Source organism: Falco biarmicus, chromosome 7 (genome assembly GCF_023638135.1).
Source record: "Falco biarmicus isolate bFalBia1 chromosome 7, bFalBia1.pri, whole genome shotgun sequence".
Lineage (NCBI taxonomy): Eukaryota > Metazoa > Chordata > Aves > Falconiformes > Falconidae > Falco > Falco biarmicus.
Window position 1 is genome coordinate 66,510,589 of NC_079294.1, and position 19,545 is coordinate 66,530,133.

General features: G+C 41.5%; 1 protein-coding gene across 1 annotated transcript in view; it reads right to left on the minus strand.

Moving 5' to 3' along the window:
• Window positions 1-19,545, minus strand: part of ADAMTS17 (ADAM metallopeptidase with thrombospondin type 1 motif 17) — a 192,240-nt gene that overhangs the window by 160,007 nt on the left and 12,688 nt on the right. The window contains exon 4 of the mRNA XM_056347461.1: window positions 4,451-4,623. Coding sequence (XP_056203436.1) covers window positions 4,451-4,623 — 173 coding nt within the window. The remainder of the gene's footprint in view (window positions 1-4,450; window positions 4,624-19,545) is intronic.

Here is a 19,545-nt window from a genome sequence, read left to right on the forward strand (position 1 = left end):
TAAAACTCCTTCAAGAACGCAGTGTATGCCTTATGCTTCAGAACCTGCTCCTGAACCAAGCCCAAAATGGCAGCTCTTGTAAGCAGATACACAAAAACACAGGGGATAGGAAAAGAGAAAGCCAGTGCTTCGATCTTCTAGCTGCTGGCTGAGAAACCTGAAGTTCAGTTTAGATGAAGCCATGAAGTGTCGCAAGAGCAACACAGGACTTCATAAGAAACAGAACATTCATCCAAACAGCCCCCACATGGGTGAAACGCAATGAGAAATTATAGTTGCCAGATGCAGACTAAGAATGAGTGAGCAAAATAAGCATGTTTTCCCACAAAGGCACTTTGTTTTGGAATTTAGAGGAAGTTCTAAAGACTGGCAGCTACCGAAGAAGGGCATGGATGCAAGATGCACTCAAGCCAAAAGATGCAAAGAAGAGACAAGAACTGAAATGCAAATGCTGCAACACCCTATAAAAGCTCAGTAAGAAGGGAGTTTAACTTAGAAAAACAAATCAGCACCTATATTTAAGTAGCTGGGTTTGCATTTCTATAATTCCGCTGGTATCTCTCCCTGTCCATGTCCTTACATCCAGCATGCCTACAAACTCACTGCCTCACTAAGGCTGCAGAAGTGCATGGTGACAACTTCTTTATCGGCTTATTTTTTTAACATTATCACAAAACCATCAGGAATATCATACTGAATCAAGTCCCTTGTCAGAAAACAAGAAAAGATTTTATTTTAGAGGTGGTGACTTAAAATTAAGTCAACTCAAAGCCCTGAAGCCATGCTTGTTCCTACTCATACATTACAGAGTACCTTAGAGGGAAATTATTTCATGATCTTGGAAAAATCTGTCTTACAACTTCAAATATTGCTTTAGTAAACAGAAGAGTTTGCACGTCTATTTGACATTCAGAAAAAACAAGTACTTTTAACGTGAATCTATTCTCTGATCAGGATGGTCAGAACTACAGAATACCGAATTAAGAACACAGCATTTGCTATATGAAGAACTACCTATTATTCCTGAGTTTCAAAAGGGGTTTGCCGTGTTTCTTAGCTGTTATTCTAGAGCAGGGTGGTGGGGTTTTTTCCCCCTAAGATTCTCATTTACCAAAGGAGCAATAAAACAGTATTTTGTAATGCTGACTTTTTTCCCTTCAAAAATTCTTGTAACATAAATAGATATTAAATACTTTAAGGCAGATCACTTTATTTAAAATGTCTATAAATATAAAATGCATTAATAAGACCTCTTAATGCTTGTTTTGTGGTTTGACAGTAAACGTAATGGCTTACAGAGAGGAGTTAAGTTAATATACCCCTGACTAGTAATATTCTATTTGCTTAAATGCAAGCATCCAAGCCAAAATTAACATTCTGGTTTCTTTTAAAGGCAGCCTGCCATGCTGCAGTATAGCTGAATAAGCATTGGCTAATATCACAGGGCAAATCCTGTCCCCCAATTAACAGTCACAGAAGGCTGACAGAAGTTGTATCGAGGCAGGCAGGAAAGAAAGACTCCAAGCAGCCAGGAGGCCTTCATTTGCTTGGCTACATAGAGCACAACATATCCTGCACCAGAGAAGGATGTAAAGGACTTAGGGCTGTGCTATTCCTCACACCATGGTTTTACAGATGAGAAACTACCATGCAAAGATTCACCGTGGCTGGTTCAGGCACTACCAAAGAGTGGCTGAGTGAAGAGTTCAGCTAAGGCCTACCTAAACCCCATGACCATCCTATCTCTCTTCCTGAAATACTTTTTCTGAATCATTCTTCAGCCTCTTTTGCTGGGATGAAAATCAGCTTTCATTATGGCAAATGGAATGTTAAAATACCCTTTAATTTCCTTGAATCTCACCTGTTTTATAGCCTCAGAATAAAAGATTTATGAAATGATGCCATCTATATGTTTGCCTATTATTATTCCTTGGTATCTTCTGATCTTGCCAGCCACTCACAACCAGTTTCCTCAGGAAGGTAGAGGCCTGAAAGATATTATGTTCCTGCAAGTGTGGAAATGTAGGTGGCCAGACAAAGGAGAGAGACTCTGTCAGTGCTCCTCTGAAGGTTGAAAAGCTGAAACATAAATTCAAATCCTATCAGACATCAGAAAAACCACATGGGTGAGCCCCTAGGAGCAATGACTTAACAGTGGGAAACATTTCAGCTGGACTTTGCACCTTAGGAGATGTCAGATAAATGTGTTCCTCAGCCAAAGTCCTCTTTCCATGTGCACTCTCTAGTGTCTAATAAAGGGGTGAGCTCACACTACAGCATCAGAACCTAGCTTAAAAGTCCATCAGCCAAATCCATTGGAAACTAAGCTTCAATATTTGTTCAGTAAATGGGTTTAGAGAACCCAACCCATCTATCGGCACCTCTCCACACACATATATTCACACCTGGCAAGATATTCCTGGCAAGATATTGCTGAGATATCCTTGCAGTACTCCTCAGCCTGGACAGAGAACAGTATTCATAGCCATCATTTGTTTAGGATTTGGTCTATCAGCGTACTCAATCCTAATAATCTTCACAGGCTGATAAAGCTACACAACACAGAGAAGCACTAATGACTACACTGAAATAATTAACCTTTTGCCATGAGGATCATCAAGGCACATGTTTTAAAAGCTCTCACAGCCATAATGCCCTGTCCCAGCCCTAGCAGAACTATGGGGTACAATGGCACAATTTTTATTATCTCACTGATAAGTCAGTGCGGAACAGATTTTAGGAGGACCCCTGGGCTGCCACTGCAAGCAAAAAGCATCCATCACCCCTCTCAAGGTCCAAAGTATCTGACATAAGGAAGAAACTCAGCCTTGACACATACATTACATCTGAATATGCATTTCTGTTAATTCAAAAAGTGACTTGAGAAGCAAATTTGTTCAGAGCTCAACTTATGTTCTGGCTGCTCACTGCAAAACTGGTACGTGAATTTAAAGTTGGATCATGGCTATGAGAAGAATAAGGCTCTTGTGCCCCCAGTAAACACATCCTTAAATGCAAGAAAGCCAGTAAGTAGACCCTGAAGTTATGGTGACATAAATGGATTTTGTTGCAAGAAGACATTTCCTACAAACCAATCCAAATAAATGTAGAGACACAATGAAGCCTTATTAAGTGACTACTGTCACAGCATGCTAGAAGGCAAAATAAAAGGTAGAGGAAGGAACATAGAAAAGACTAATTAAACAAACTCCCTGCTTAATCAGCAAAGCATTGCACTACAGTAGAGCTCCCTCATACCAGTGCTTGATAAAGGAATACCAGGCCTTTTAAAAAGCTGTTGCCCCATAGCCGGATTACACATTGAGAATCCATCTCTTGGCTCTTCACTGGGAAGCATGACCAGTTAATTACTGTTTAGAACTGCTATTTTTTTCCAAGCCAATTTGCTGCTCACGAACAACAGAGCAGTAGTCAGGAAAACAAACTGTTCCTGGATGTTATAGTAGTATGGGCAGAGGAACACAATCTTCCTCTAAGGCTTCCTTGTGCTTCTGGAAGGAATCGTGCCATCTCTGAGCAGAGTTTTCAGTGTCTGCATCCAATTCAGCCATTATCTCTTAATTGTCACTGCCAACAAGTGAGCAAGCATTCATTGTGAGAGGCTTTGTGTTCCCTTATCAACTGAGACAGAAGGCTTAAATACTAGGACAGCTAACAAATTAACACCCACACTTCATATGATCTTGCAATTTCAAATGGCTCTCCTCACTCCTGGCAGATTCTCTGCAGAACTCTAGAATGCTTCTAAAGCCCAATTCCATCAACTGTTCAGAGGTATGATCAGCGCCACTTCATGTAGCACAAGAGGTCCCGGGGTAAAGAGAAGGGGATTAGCAGGCAGTTTGATGGTATTTGCCATGTTTTCTATAGCAAGGGAGGAAGCCATGTTCATTATGTAAAAACCAGAGATAAAAGGTGTTTCTAACTGACTTAAAGCCAGGTTTTCTGCTGGAAATCAATATGACTGCTGTCTTCAATAACACTTTGACTGCCCACTATGACAATGACCCACAGAGAAATACCTCTTATGAAACAGGTGTGCCATGGAAATCTTTAGAAACCCAAGAAAAATCATGTCAGAGAAGACCATCTATCTACTCTGGGATACTCTTTTCCAAGATAAACCATAGCAGTACAAAAAATGTGGTAGAAAACACCACTCCTGAAAAATTATGGAATATTTCTTAACTGAAAACTTGTCATTTCAATTTCAATTTTTTTTTATTTATTGTGATGTTCTTAGGCAAATACAGGGAATTGCACAGATGGAGGAGAAGAGGCACGTAACACAAGTAAACCAAAACCTTTCCTCATACCTCAAGGTCAAAACAGTTACCCATTTCTGCTGTCAAGGAAGTCAGCTTTAACCTACCCTGGATATGATCTGTTTGCTCCTGCTTCTTCTTTTGAGAGTAAAGTGCCTACTTACCATGTTCATAACTGTGAGGATGAACCTTTGGGCAGCCTCTGCACCGTGGTATTGGACCATATCAGCATCTGCCACCACCAGGGTTTCTACTGTGTACTCGTTGGTAAGCCGAATGGCATTTCTTCTCTCCCTCCAGTCACTGGTTGATTTCATTTTCTTTTGTCTCTTCTTTTCTAAAAATCAAAATGCTTATTAAGGCTGATAGATCATAATAAAGCATTCATACTCTTTTCAACACACTCTTGTGCACTTTCAAATTGCAATGACCTTTAATTAAAGTGTTCTTTGCTGATAAAAAGCAGCAACCAAGAGGGGTTCCTTCACAAGTATATCTGTACCTCAGTGTGCAGATCTGTATGAGACCACCAGATTACATGCAAATAAGAAAGGATGGGAAAAGAAAAGTCCAGAAAAGAAAAAGATTAACTGTAATTCAAACCAAGAAGTCACGCTTTTGCAAAAATTTCAGAAACTGGAAATCTTGCTTGTGAAAGGGGTAACATTCCACTATAATGGAACAAGTGCTAATTAAGGAAAAAATCTGTTGAAGAGAACTTTAGCATACAAGATCGTGCATTGGGATGCAGTGTACACTCTAGACTCTCCAAGTTCTCATTAGCCAGGGAAGTTGTAAGATATTCCTGGACTCAATATTTCCGTCAGTTGCATTTTTGCTTGCTACCAGCACTACTAGAGCAATGTAACAGAACACAAGACAGAGTCTCAAAATTTTTAAATTAAGTCAGATTGTTTTGGAACATGCATCATTAGCCAACTGCAGAAGTCTCTGGATGAAACCCAGAAGTGCAGAAGGTCAGGCTAGATAAGACCTTCTCAAGCTTTCTTTGCTCATTTATTGCTATTGGCATGAGCACCAGCACCAGCAGCTGCAGTCACTGACCACCTATGTACAGAGCTCACATGCCTCTTTATTGTGGTACATGTACCAAAAGCAGGGGACTCCTTAGACCAACTGATCACTCATGAAATTAAGTTACAAGAACCCATGAAAATGACCCATTCTAAGCACTAGAAAGTGAAGCGGTGGTCAGCTACCATTAACACAAAAATTAAAACACAGAACATAAAAATTAAAACCTTCTTTCCTCCAAACTAAGGAACTAATGTATTAGGAATTTGTCTTCTTCTGAACTGAAAGGTAAAACGTGTTTCACAGCTCAAAGGCAGATGTGCATAGCAGCTGAGGCGTGAACAAGAGAGATTAAGTTCAGATCTGAAATTGAATCTACTCACTTCATTGCAGTCACAAAAAATGTATTCATGTTTTCAATTGTAAAATGAAAGAAAAGCAAATGAAGTCATTAAAGTCAAATTTATTTTGCAATAAGAAACAAACTGCCAAGACTCACTGAAATTACATCTGCTTAGTGCTTACCCTGCAATATGCTATGGATATTAACATTGGTATTAATGCTGATTTCTTCCAATGAAAAAGGGAGCAGAACACACAAGTCCTGAAACAGCATAAACGTAACATTCAATACAAAAGTGACACAGGATAGACCGTAACAGATGATCAGACAAATACCTCGTGTCAAACTACACATTTTCCAGAGCAGAGAATCACTTCTTAATTTTCTGTAGATCTAACTTGAGACCCTCTCTTAGCACAGCACCATTCTGCAGCAGGCAGATCTGAGTCAGTGTTCACCGAGTCTGTTCTTCCACAGCCTGTTTACCAGCTCCCTTACATAATTCAGCTTGAATTTCCCCTCTTTCCCAGCCTGGTAAATGCACTCACACCCAGATCATCAGTTTCCTTTGATTGACCCTCTTGTATTGAGGGTCATAAATTCCATCAGCTGTAAGACCCTCAAAGTCCACCTGAAATGTATTCCCTGCCTTCTGCTCATTCATACATTTTCTGTCTTGCCAATATGCACATTTACACATGTCCATCCCATACCCCTATTCTGAGTGGTCTAGCAGTCATCCAGTAGAGCTCTACACATGCTTTTCTGCCCAAGGCATCAACTGTCAACACTTGGTATGTATTTTAAATTGAGAAAACAACCATGAAACTTGATTTGAATCTTTTTTTAAAAGGGTTTGGAAATAGCCCCCTGGGTCTAAAAAGATAGACAGGAGCCCATAGACAAGCAAAAAATGAAAACTTGGGGTGCTCATAAATAATGGAAGCTACGTGCCAGTAGCAAAGATGAAAACAGCCAAGTTTCAAGGTTTGTTTTCACATGGACTGCAGGACAGCTACAGAAGAGTATGCAATCATGACAAAGCTGCCACAGAAACACAGAGATCCCCTGCTCTAAGTACTTTAGAAAGGCAATAAAACAAAATGGAGTGGCTATACCACAGAGATGGAAAGATGAATGCACCTTCAATTTGCCAACTATGAAATGAAGATGACTTCACCAAATATCTGTGAAAAAGCTCCCATGTTTGTTTGTTTGTTCATTTCATTCCATTCATCTACCCATCCCTCCTTCTGCATAGCCATGCATCTATAGCTGCAGTACTTACAAGGTTATCATTTAAATACCAGAGATGAAAGCAGAGAAAAAGGAAAAGGCGGCAAATTATTCCAGCAAGAGCATTGACCTTTTGGGTCTTGCTGCTTGCAAACAGAACCTTCCCGGAAATAACAGCACTTCCCCAGCAAATTCTTATTTTGATAATTCCCTAATACATAGGAAGTTTTCAGCTGGGGTAAATCTACCTCTAAAGAAGTTGCTCTTTAGGGGGGGCTAAGCCTAGACTCAAATAAGCCCAGGCCTGGCATTGAATGAGCTGTCTAAAAAGGCTTAAGTGGAAGAAAATAAATTCAGAGTACTCTGTTTTCACTTCAAAAATCTCCTTTTTGGTGGAAAAGCCGCCACTTGTGTCAGAGGAGGAACCCACTAAGCTACACTGTAGCTTGCACTCCAGGGAGAAGAGGTCATGCCATGGTCATTTGCCATGGGATTGCCTGGCGTGCTCCCTCCTCCAGAGGCAGATGAAGGAATTGGCGGGGCTTCGCCAATTCCATTCAGCACCTCTTTGCAGAAAGCAGCTGTACAGAACTCTGAAAGGTGTGATTTCTGGAGAGCAGCAGTGTAAAGGGACTCCTGGCAAATTGCTGGGTAGTCTTTGGTTCACAAAAAGCCTCTGGCCTCTGTTCCTCCATGAGTTCTACTTGAAACTGTGGATTGGCTGCTTTCCACTGGGTGGTAGGGATTAGAGGTTGTGTGTGGAAAACTACCACCCCACAGGCTTGCCTAGAAACACAGCCAAAATGACCTGACGTAGAGAATCTGGGCTCTTACTCTTATCCTCTCCCTCACATTGTCCAAGCACTTAAAACAGGTAACACGTAATGGACTCAAGGGATCCTACAAAGAGCTCAGGTGGTCACCGATGATACACTACAGAAGGCGTAAGGCAAAGCAGTACAAGCTACTTGAACAGAAGAACGAGTGTGTGTGCCCCCTTTTTTTACTCCTTTTCTTCCCCTTTTTAAGTTTGTAGCTCCTTTACAGGATAACTTTTCTTTATCCTTTCTGTCCTTTTTGTCCTTGCAAAGGACTAAGTTCATTGGTCTCTATTTGCATCTTTCTGCCTACCAGACACGCAAGCAATTTTCCAGCATGATCAAGCACATGGAGAAAACAACTATCATTTGCACGGATGAACCATCACAAACAGAACAAAGAAATACACACATCCCATATCACAGACACTTGATGAAGAGGAGGAGGAAAAGATCCAAAGCCAATAGTAAAAATCCTCACTAAATGCATCTGCAACTCATACCTGAGGTGAGTCAACTTTATGGAGGTACCAAAAAGCCCGATGTCTAGAGCCTCACTTTCAGAAACAAGCCAGCATGGAGAAGTCTCACTCCTGCCCCGCATGATTTATGGACTACGGGCAGAGAATCCCTCCACAAGTACACGAAACCCCAAACTAAAATAAACATCAGCCATTAAAACAAGGATTAAATGCTTGGAGGATTCTTTATTTGAACAAACTGATGTTACAAATTTTGTGGTGCAGATGTTAAGTGTTAGCGTGAAAGCATAAGAGGCCATAAAACACGGGCAGGAGCCTGCCAGAGGAGTTTACATTGTGGGGAGCACACATAACCAAGCTGCACACTAATTTAGGAGTCAGGTGTTCCCCGCTTAAGAGGTCAGAGAATTTCATGTGAAATATGAGCTGAAACAGTCAATCTACAACACAGCACATATATGCTATGGGTGACTAGGCACAAGGGACATTATTCTTTTGCCAGTCACTTTGACAGTGTGTTACATAGTCTATCTGGGCAAAAGTACCACAAAATTCAGGACTGTTAGGTAATAGGAGAAGAGCGATACACTCCCAGATCCTCAGTGTAAAACGGATGTAACATTTCACAAGCTCATTAGCTGTTTTTTATCTACAGGGTCTTACCTTTCCTTGGCTGCAAAACAACATGATCATATCACATTCTGCAGTCCAGTAGTCTTTGAAATCTTCCTCAGAATGGCAAAAACCCATAGTCCCTACTGTGATCAGAAGCATAACAGAGCTCTTCTGAAGCCTCAGTAGAAAACTCCTTATGTTCAGTGCTTTTTATGGCAACCCAGCAGATGTACAATTCCAAAGCAACCGCCCCAAATGACCTTTTCCTATTACACACCAAAAGCCCTGTCTAGCACTGTCTGGGTTTTGGCACATTCTTGCTGTAACTGCAGAGTCCTTTCCTGCTCCTCCTACCTCTCTTCCAACACTATTTCCCAGACTCATCTGAAAAGCAACTTCTCCTATAGCCTTCAACCTTTTTTTTCTCCCTAATCTTTCCCTTTGTAATTTTAGCTACCTCATTCTAGTTAAATCTACTGAAAGTTTCTGGATGCAGTTCAACAAAAGCCACAAATGAAAGTAAAATAGCAGAGTCCTTTCTGCAAGGCCAGATTTCTCCCTAGTTTTTTTCCTATTGTTGCCTTAAAAATCCTCTCCAGTTCTTCCCTAGGAAGCCTGCTGCTAACTCCCCTCCACCCACGACCCCTTTAACATCCCTATATACCCTCACATGGAGACGTGGAGAGCTAGCTCTGTTTTCCTTTATGCTGTTACTTCAGCAGCACAAAAAGGAGGAGAGAGTATGCAAGTGGAGCAAACAACTAACATTAGCTCTCCCTATGGCCCAGGAGCTTCTAGAGAATCTTTCACTGATACTCACATTAGGCAGGTTTTATTAGTTTCACTTAGAAGTAAAAATCATCACTTTCACAAATCAAAATAGAGAGAAAGCAAAAGGAGATCCTGCACACAAACCAAGCCTAGAAATTAAAGAAAGGAAGTACTTGGGGTATATGCTTGCTAGTTAACCTAAAACCACATCAGTCCAAGGAAGGGCAAGTTTGCTGAATTATCAGAGGGACAGGATGCCACAAAGTTTCTCTGGTACTGGTAGCAGGATACAAACACCTCTCAAAAGTCTATCAATCCCATGTTTAAAAGATCATGACACTGCATCTATGTCTCTTGAGCATCACTATTTAATCTAGACACTGCACTAATTTCAAATACATTTTTAAATCTAGCATAATGACTTGATTTCATTTTGAATCAAGAAGGCAAGGTGTATGGTGGAGCCAGGAAGGAAGGGAAACAGAAAGTGGAAGTCAGCAGCAGCATTTACATCCCAGAACCAGAGCAAAAGCAAAACCTAAACAGAGTACAGGCAGACTTCCTTTTAAGATCAAGGGGTGGTAGGCTGAAACACAGGGAAGTTTATTATTTAAAAACACACCTAGAAAAATACTCTACAGTTAAATCAATCTACTCCTCATGTTTAGATCTGACAGCAGGGCTGCTTCCAAACCATTCATTGAACAGTTTGTTCAAAAGACTGACTGCACAGCATCAGCACAGTGGATGCCCTTGTACAAGTCAGCAACCTTGTCTGCTTGGCCTCGGGATCAAGTTGCTCCTGTTTAGAAGCAAGACAAACTTGAACAGGCTTAGATCTGAGACTTCCAGGATGACAACACGTTTGCTGCAGAAGTCATCCCACTGAAGAATATGTGCTAACATGCCTGAGCTAAAAGAGCAACCATAGATCTTGGGACAGCTCAGAGCTGTGAGATCACCACAGGCACATAAAGGGGGCCAGTTCAAAATTCATGGACACCACCAGAAACATCCCTTCACTGCCTCCTTTGGGCTTTACACCCAAAGTTCTGTGTATTGGTTACCTTGCAGCTGCAGTTTCCATCCATACAACAACAGAGGTTCTTTTCAAAACACTGATCTCCTAAAGGAGGAAAAAGAAAAATACAACAACAAAAAAACCACACAACCCCACACTTCACCTCCAGGGCCCTTGCTCCACACAGTTGCTTCCTTGACACCTTTCCTATGGCATCTCAGAATAGACACAAGCAAGGATTGAAGAAGGAAACAAAGAAAAGCAGACACTATTGGAGTTGCTGCCACAGCCAGCACCCCCCAATCTATTTCCAGCCATGAGAACATAGAGCCCCCCTTCACCTCTGTCAGGACACAGCATAATATTGTACCTGTTCACTGGTCTTTTATACCTCCATTAAAAGCTTGGAATTTCAGATTTACCACAGCTAGCTGATGCCAGTGGGTAGTCTGAAGTTCAGGAATTAAAATGCTTGCTCATTCAAATCCCAGCTGATTACAGACCTAAAGCTGTCCTCTCATTCTTAATGCCTTGTTCTACAAAAGGGTTATGAGCCTCCTCTTTCTGACTAGCATGGCAGACTAGTTTTTTCAACTGGTAGGAAAAAAATCATTTCATAGCAGAATGGTCCAAAGTTCCCTAATCCATCTCCCAAAGGTGTTGGGGGTTTTTGTTTTGGTTTGGTTTTGTGTTTGTTTTTTTGTTTTTTTGTTTTTTTGTTTTTAACATGGTCACTTTCATAACAAATCACAAGTTCATGACTATTTGTCTGGCACAGCAGCAAACAAGAATTTGAGACAGAAGTCATGAACTCTGGGCTGGATCTTAAAACACCACAGAAATTTTATTGCAAGGATTTTTATCCAAGTTAGTCTGTAGCTTGGACACATCAGTTAAAACCTTATTCTGCAAAACATACTCAGTCATCAACATAACACATCAAGACTTTGTCTTTAATGGCAGGCTTGTAAGACAGCACAAGATAAGCATTATGATCTCTGTCCACTCACTGGTTCAATTTGTCAGCAGGATTTCAAAGATTGCCACCTCCTGAACTATGTGTGCTCATCTCCTTTTAAAAGGACACCTTTACTGTAGGCTTTCCATCCAGCTAGAAACAAGGACCCACTCATGCAAGACAGTCAGGTAAGACAATTTAATGGTACAGAAAGCAGGCACAGTAAACATGACTTAATGGTAAGGCTATTAAAGTGGGAATGGCAATACCTGCTCTGTCACTCCCTCTTAGCTTCTGTACCTCGGTTTCTCATCCTGTATTTGATTTTCCCTGTTACTAGCTGTAAATTCTCTGAAGCTGAATTGATTTCCTTTGTTTGTGACAGATGCACAAAGGTCCCAACTTGCTTGGGGCCATGGGGGAAGATCCTGTAACACAAATATAATTAGGTCCTAGTGATAAGGCATCATGTACGTAAGACTTTGAACTCTGGCTCCTCAGTTTTGATCACAAACTCAGCAGATCTAAGATCAATCACAAATCAGGGCTTTGGAGAGTACAAAATGCCTGGCTGAAGTTATACTGTGAAAAATGGCATCACTGGCCTCCAGGTTTATTTTATTTTAATAAGTCTGCCGTGAACGTGCTTAATTTCCAAAGAATGTTTTTACAACTGCCAGCCTTACCAACCTGTCCTGAGCTTTGGCACCTCAACTCCAGTCACTTCTGAGGTTGGAAGAGCTCAGGGACTCTCCAAACCAGGGGCTCCCCACCTATGGTCTGGCCTCATCATTACACCTATACCCTGAGAGAGGTGGCACAGACCTCCTCGAAAGCTGAGCAATTTACTTCTGGCGATTTGCAAAAACCAGTAAAGAATACAGGTTCATCTTCCTTAACAGTGTTGGCTCAGCAAGTCAAAGTGAAGTAAAAAGTAGTGTAACAGTTACTTTCAATGCCTAATGTATACAAATATGTCAAACTACTCAGGGAACAGATGAGCTGAGAAAGAAACTGTCAGTTTATACAACAACTTTCAGATCTAAAGGCTCTCGATACCATCCCCAGCTCAGAGTTAGTAGCCCTAATCTGTAAATAAAGAAACTGCTTGAGAGTTAGAGGTTATAGTCTAAATGACCTCTAATTTTCTGTGCCCTCAGTCTTGGGTTCACAGTTTGGGACATCTATCACTTAGGAAACTTAGAGCTTTTGAACAGAGGCAAAACCTGCCCCAAAATTTTCCCATCTTGGCCACACAAACATGTAGGTGGCCCAACACTTGGTAACTTCTACAGGTAAGATCCCAAGGGATCTACATTAGGAACTGAGACCAGAGTCCCAATTCCCAACTCTTGGCTCCAACCCTCATCTATGATTTATGATAATACAGAGAACACAAAGACAGTTACAAGGTAAGCAATGTACCTTAGTTTCCTTGGAGCCACCTGTCTGCCTTTCTAGTCAGAACAACCACCAGAATTCCTGTGAACATCCTGAGACAAGGACAGTGTACACTAGGCAGCCTAGCTCATTACCACCTGCCAGTTTAGACTTCAATATGTTCCAGTGGAAACTAGCATTAAGTTTTACAAGGAACCAAGTGAAGAAGCAGTACAGCTCTACTGCGTGCAGCTGCTCTGAAAGGGGAAGAAATCTATACACTATGCGTATCTGCCATGTCCTCTTCATGTCTCTTTTGCACCTTGACAGTAGAGGAAGAAGAAACTGGAGTCCTTCCTGCTCCACATTATCCATGCTGACCTCATGCTGATGGCTCCATCCAGAACAGACTGGCAATAAAACTCCACTTGCCACATGTGATGGAAAAGGACACTTCTGAATGGTAGACTGCTCCAATAGGCTGCTGTTTATCAGACATAAGGAAACAATCACACACTTACAGGGGAAATCCAGACTCCCCGTTTGGAAGACCAGGGACCTGGAAAAACCAAGGGATTTATCCACACAAGTGAGACACACTCCCATGGGTGAAGTGCTGAATTTCTGATACGGGGAATACTTCAATGCTTGCAAACACTTAATCACATTACATCTTCTGCATAGCCCATTGCTGAAATCCTTGCTTTAATTCTTCAACAGATGCTTCCTAATATGGACTAATACAGGTTGCAGTACATCTCTCTATTTTTAGTGCACATTTTTTGGCCTTAACAACTGCTATTTCAGGCCAAGTCAAACCTGCAGAGAAAACACAGCTAAGAGACAATGATTAAAGATGGGGAAATGCAACATAGCAGTAACATGTGTTTAGGATTTATACCTGTTAAGGGAAGTGTTCCCTACATTTGATACCTGCATACTAGCACTTGTTTAAATTATTACCAGCTTAGATCAATTGTTAAAACAGAGAAGCAATGCATTTTTTGTGGATTAAAATGTTGATCTTCCTGTTTTTTCACCATATGCTTCACTCCATGCAGCACATTAGCATTAAACGAAAACTGGTTCATTTAAACTGACAAAAGGGTTTAGAGCAAACCCACATTTAAGAGTAATTTATGAGGTCTATATCATAAACATGAAATAACAACCTTCCCTCCAAAGACAAGCTGCTCTCTCTCATGCTCCTGGACTGTATTTTATATCAAATCCCTTCTATGTAAGGGGACTTTAATACATCACTGGAGACCTTTGGAAAAGTTATAACAGAACTTACTTTTCCCAAAGAAATAGAAAGTTTTATGACATGGTTAGAGGAGATTCCTATGCTTTCGTATCATTGTTTGATTCTGGTTTTAACACTGATAGTTTCATCAAGAAAACCTGATTTTTTTTTCCCATCTATAGACTTTGATGGCATAGGAACCATAAAAAATATGTGACCAGATCTCAGCAAATTATGTTCCATGATAGTTAACATAACTATATCCATTTACTGCAGCTGAGTGTGTGGATATTGTCAGGTGGAAACAGCTTTGTTGTATATATTACAGGGTCACAGAGAGACAGGGAAATGAAAGAAGCCCCATCTCAGGTATTTTTTTACTCCCATTCTTAGCTACAGGGAGTTATAAAGGAGAAGGTAGAGTTCCCCCATAGTCCCCTCTGGTCTGCCTATTTCGTCTCTGCCATAAGCTCTTCCTCTGTGGTCAGAGATTGGTGGGAACCACAGATAACTGCCGAAACACAGATTAGCCCTGTAGCTACCTCCTGTCCCCACAAACAAATTAGAGAGTCTATTCATGGAGGTCTAGGCCAAATCTGAGAGCACTGCAAAAATTATGTATGATACATTAAAAGAGATCTCTCTCTCACCCCATCTGGCTTATCTGTACAGAAATTCTGACTGATATGTATTAAAACCTACAAACAAAACTCCCTATGACTCCATTCTCTCTCCAGAAAGTCCAGAAAGAAAGTCTAGGACCTTTGACAACAAAGTCAAACTTGTTTTTTAAAATCAGAACAGTGTATATGATAGCAGGTTTGTACCCCAGATGTAGCCCAGTGTCTAGAGATGAAAACCAAAGAAGTGTTTCACATCACTGGTGTGAAGCTATTTCCCGTGTTCCTAATGACGGCATGCTTCAGAGAAAATGAAACCCAACCTTTCCTCCCTTCACCCTCACAGCATATGCACCTGGAAACCTTTTAATAGGTTTTCTGTTTGCCTCACAGGGGCTCATGTTCATGCCTGAGCAGAAACGTGCATTGTGACTTGAACTCTTTCTCCTGCTGGATGACAGGTGATAAAAATAATACGTATACACATATCATATGACTAACAATAGCACCTGGCCTAAGGTGATGGGATCCATCCTTTGCTGCTGGAGCACTTCAGAATTTAAACAAAGGAATTAAAACATCAGCCTTGAATCCACAGATCCGGGATTTTTTTTTTAACCCATTAGTAGGCACTTTCAAATTCAAATCTCAAAGATCCAGTCATGCAAGACCCTAAGTAATTTCCCATTCCTGACTACGGCCAGATTAATCCTCTTATACAGATTATTCCAGGAGAAATTTGGCTCCCACAAAGTTCTCCTGCAGCTCTAAAAATAATTTTGCATGCTGTAGGACAAATTATACCACTTAAAGGAGTTGTTTTAGAGGTTTTAACAACTTCTTATCAAACCAGACTGCTAGCATTACACCTAGCTTCAAGGAACCATTCAGCTCAGTTGCCCTCTCCCATGGCTGGGGTTTGCGAGTAAAATACCACACTTCTGGGTGGAACACAAGAGGAATGCCCTTGGAAAGCTATGCTCTCTGTCCCCTTGGTAGCACTGACACATGCCACTTTCTGATTAAGTTCATTTTGCTTTCCTAAAATGCTTTCCTCCTCCCCCTACAAATACACACACAAGTCATTACATCACTGTGTATCTTTTTTTACAATCAATTAAGTTCATATGTCACAGGTCCATTGATGCCTATATAAATTTACCATTGAACAATTTAGCCCCGTTTAAATTCTTATGACATGATCATTAACTAACATTAAAAATTCAGCATCTGATGCTTCGTGCTTTATTTGAATCCCAAGTAAACCCAGATCATGCCAGGTACCACTAAATTATGAAATTTTAAGGAGAAGGCATCTTTAGAGGTGATTCTTGTCAGTTCAGAACATACAAGAACAGCAAAGGACTGGAAAATGCTCAAGCATGGCAATGCTGTGGCTTTGAAAAATACTCTTTTTATATTGTATTTACACAGACATGTATTTCTCTGTCTATGTTGTTCCACAATACAGGATGTGTATCTAAAATGTCTAGCATGTGAATATTTCCCCCGTATTTACAACCTCCATTCTTTCCTGCCAAGTTTTAGCCGGGGTGAGCCAAATTACAAGCAAGTGAAAAACAGCCTCTAGTACAAATCTGATCAGTCCCTCAGTCCGCTGACACTGGTGAGTACCATAGTAAAGAGACCTTTTCCCAGGAGAAACTCTGGAAGCGTGCCCCTAGATCATCATTTCCACACAATTTCATTAGGAATGGACCTTTTGTGTGTCAGAGAGGATTAATTATTTTGTTTCTAAACTCTTTGTGCACAAAAGTTAATCCAAACCAGACAGGAGTCAATTAGGTCGTTAACGTGCTAAGCCTATTAACAGCCATGACTTACATTTCTTTCCCGCAACAATGAAAAACATTCAGGAGTCTGCCTTTAAGTGGCAAAACCCATGAGCCATTTCATTATTTTACGACACGGCTACTTGAAGCAGTGACTGTTTGCACGAGCAAGTAGCACTCTCCGCTGTGCAGCAGTCCGGTGCTTTGCTCCCTTTTCAGCATAGCCAGCCTGCGGTCAACACAAAAAATCAGCACCCGAGGGATACAAAAATCTGTTCCCCGCTGTTTCACAAACTCCTGTGTGATCCCAGGGCAGGGCAGGGAATCACAGAGTCCCCGAATTTCCTCATCTACGTGCTGGGGGTATCCTGGTCGCATGCAACAGCCCATGCTCTCCCCACATCCAGCCCATGCTTAGCCCCTCAATTAGCATCAGGCAGGCAAAAAAACCCCAGTCACAGAACAAGATCCATAGCCTTAAATAAATTTTTTATCAGACTGTCAATCCCCTCTGCCTCAGAACTCAGACACACGCTCAGCCCATGTGGCCTGGCCACCACCTTTGCACAAGCTGAGCTATGGTAGTAGTGTGTGCATATATGTGTATGTGTGAACATGTGTGCTCTTAGCTCAACAAATACAAAGAACTTCAATGACTTTGCTTGCAGTAGGAAACTCTAGCTCCTCAGACTGTCTGTGGATCAGAAATCTAACAGATACGTAATTAATCTTGCTGACACATAGAGTTAAGTTCAATCACATCACATCAGACCAAGGGTCCACCTAGCCCATGCCATGAGGTCCCCCAAGCTCAGGACCTGCCTGTCAGTCACCTCTGGGGCAACCTGAGGAAGACAGAGCTTGCAGGGAGGATCCCAGCAACCATGGGGACTATCCATATTCCCTTTTGGACAAAGAGAGGAGCAGCATATAGTGGGACCCCAGAAAACTGCAAGAAGTCGTAGCTGCTACTAGAAACTTTTTTTCAGTATTGCCTTTTACTGTCATATTTTCACAGTTCTGATGCCATGGTACTCACCCATCTCCTCTTCCCGTTTGTGATCCCATATAATTACTCAGTATCTCCCCAATTTCATTTCCCTTAGCCCTTCCTCTCAGGGAGGGAATTTCAGTTCTGCCAAGGACAGGCAGCACCCTGCCCCTAGACAGAAGGTCAAAAGGTTCAGCGGCAAAAGGATGAGGCAGATTTCCTGGACTGATTTGGGTTCAATCCAGCTTGTAACTAATGGCTGTCTTACTTTACAGCGTAAGAATTTTGTAATGCATTTTCTATGAACCCAGTGCTGCAGCACCTACAGTACTTGGCTAGGAAATCAGAGCGGTGCTGAATTCTGATGTTTCCTCTAAAAGGAGATGTAGGGGATCTGTAACGCTAACCAGAACCAAGATTCCATACTCAGAGAATCAAAAGAAGATTGGCTTACACTGAACCCATGAGAATGATAAACCTGCTGAACTACTAAGAGCTCAACTCACACAAGAGAAAATAAAGGTCTGGCTACAAGATTTACCAACGAGCAGTGCCAGCTAGGAGGCAACCTTATGAACAAGCACACGTCATCTCTGCTGGTACACAGGCTTGGTTAAATAAAAAAAAAAAAAAAAAAGAGAGAGAAACAAAACCTGAGAGATGCAGGCAAACTTTAAGTTCATGGCTGCCTATTCCAGTCAGTCCATTCAGACATCTGCTCCCAGTGCTGTTCCCAACAAGGAAGCCTTTTGTGCCTCCTGCTGCGGCCCTGTCCCTTTATATCCAACAACAGCACTTGCTCCTGACCACTCAACTGTTCCCATACCAAAGAGGCTTACTCATGTACCCATTAAACCTGCCAGTCCTGCTTGCCATTTTGTCCCTTTGGCACCCCAGAAGAAGACAGCACAGATGCCTTGACCCACTGCCTCCGCTTGGTATGCAGTCCATCTAGTAGAAGGCAGAAGCTCCTGGAATATTGGTGGGGTAATGGGGCAGAAGAGGAATAAAAGGAACAGAATATACAGGCACACTGAAACCTAAAGAAGAGGTTTTGCAGAGTTCATAAAAAATACCCTCTATGCAACCCGCCCAGAGAGACTTCCAGAAAGGATAAAATTCAATTGCTCCAAAGAAGCCAAAAACTAGACCAGTTTATACTAGCTGACAATCTGTGTGTTTGGCTTTAAAAATCAGAGAAGACAGGATATGTTCAGTGAACAGTTAGCCATTTTCCCTTGAAAAATAGTAGGAAATAATATCAGCAGCTGTTTTTTTATTCACACCAAACAACAAAAAAATCCACCCAAATGAAAAGGGTGTGAGACAGCTGCATCTTTTCAGGGTTTCAGCTGCTAAGCATTAGAACACCAGCAAGGTTTGCAACAGCTCACAGGCACACACACTTAAGTGCAAAAATGTAGTAAAGCTACTGACCTTCTGTGATGCCTTGACTGGAGAAAGGTGAAAGACAAGAGAAAAATATTGGCAGGAGGACCATCACCAAAGAACTGGATCTCCTTACTATTAGTCTCCCATTCCAATGGAAACTCTTGGGCTTAAATCAGATCCACAACCATCACTTTTTTTTTTTAATTTAAAAAACAACTTTAACATTGTCACACTGAGTCGCAACTGAAGACTGGTAATTTGGAACATGCCACCAGCACCTCATACCACCTGTGGAGACCCATAGGATTTAAGCCCAGGATCCCAACACTGGCAAGGTGTGTCAGCATGACACTGGAAACTGAATCCAGAGCATTAGAGAATGTCTACTATTAACTGCCAGACACACAATTAAAAACTAAATCACTGCCATTTCACGGGAAGCTGGTTCACCTCCCAACTCTTGTTATACTACAGAAACCCCACTGAAACAATATACTACATATTGCTGAACTATTTAAGCAGAAAAGCACTAGGAATTGCTAGTGAGGTTGTTGTTTG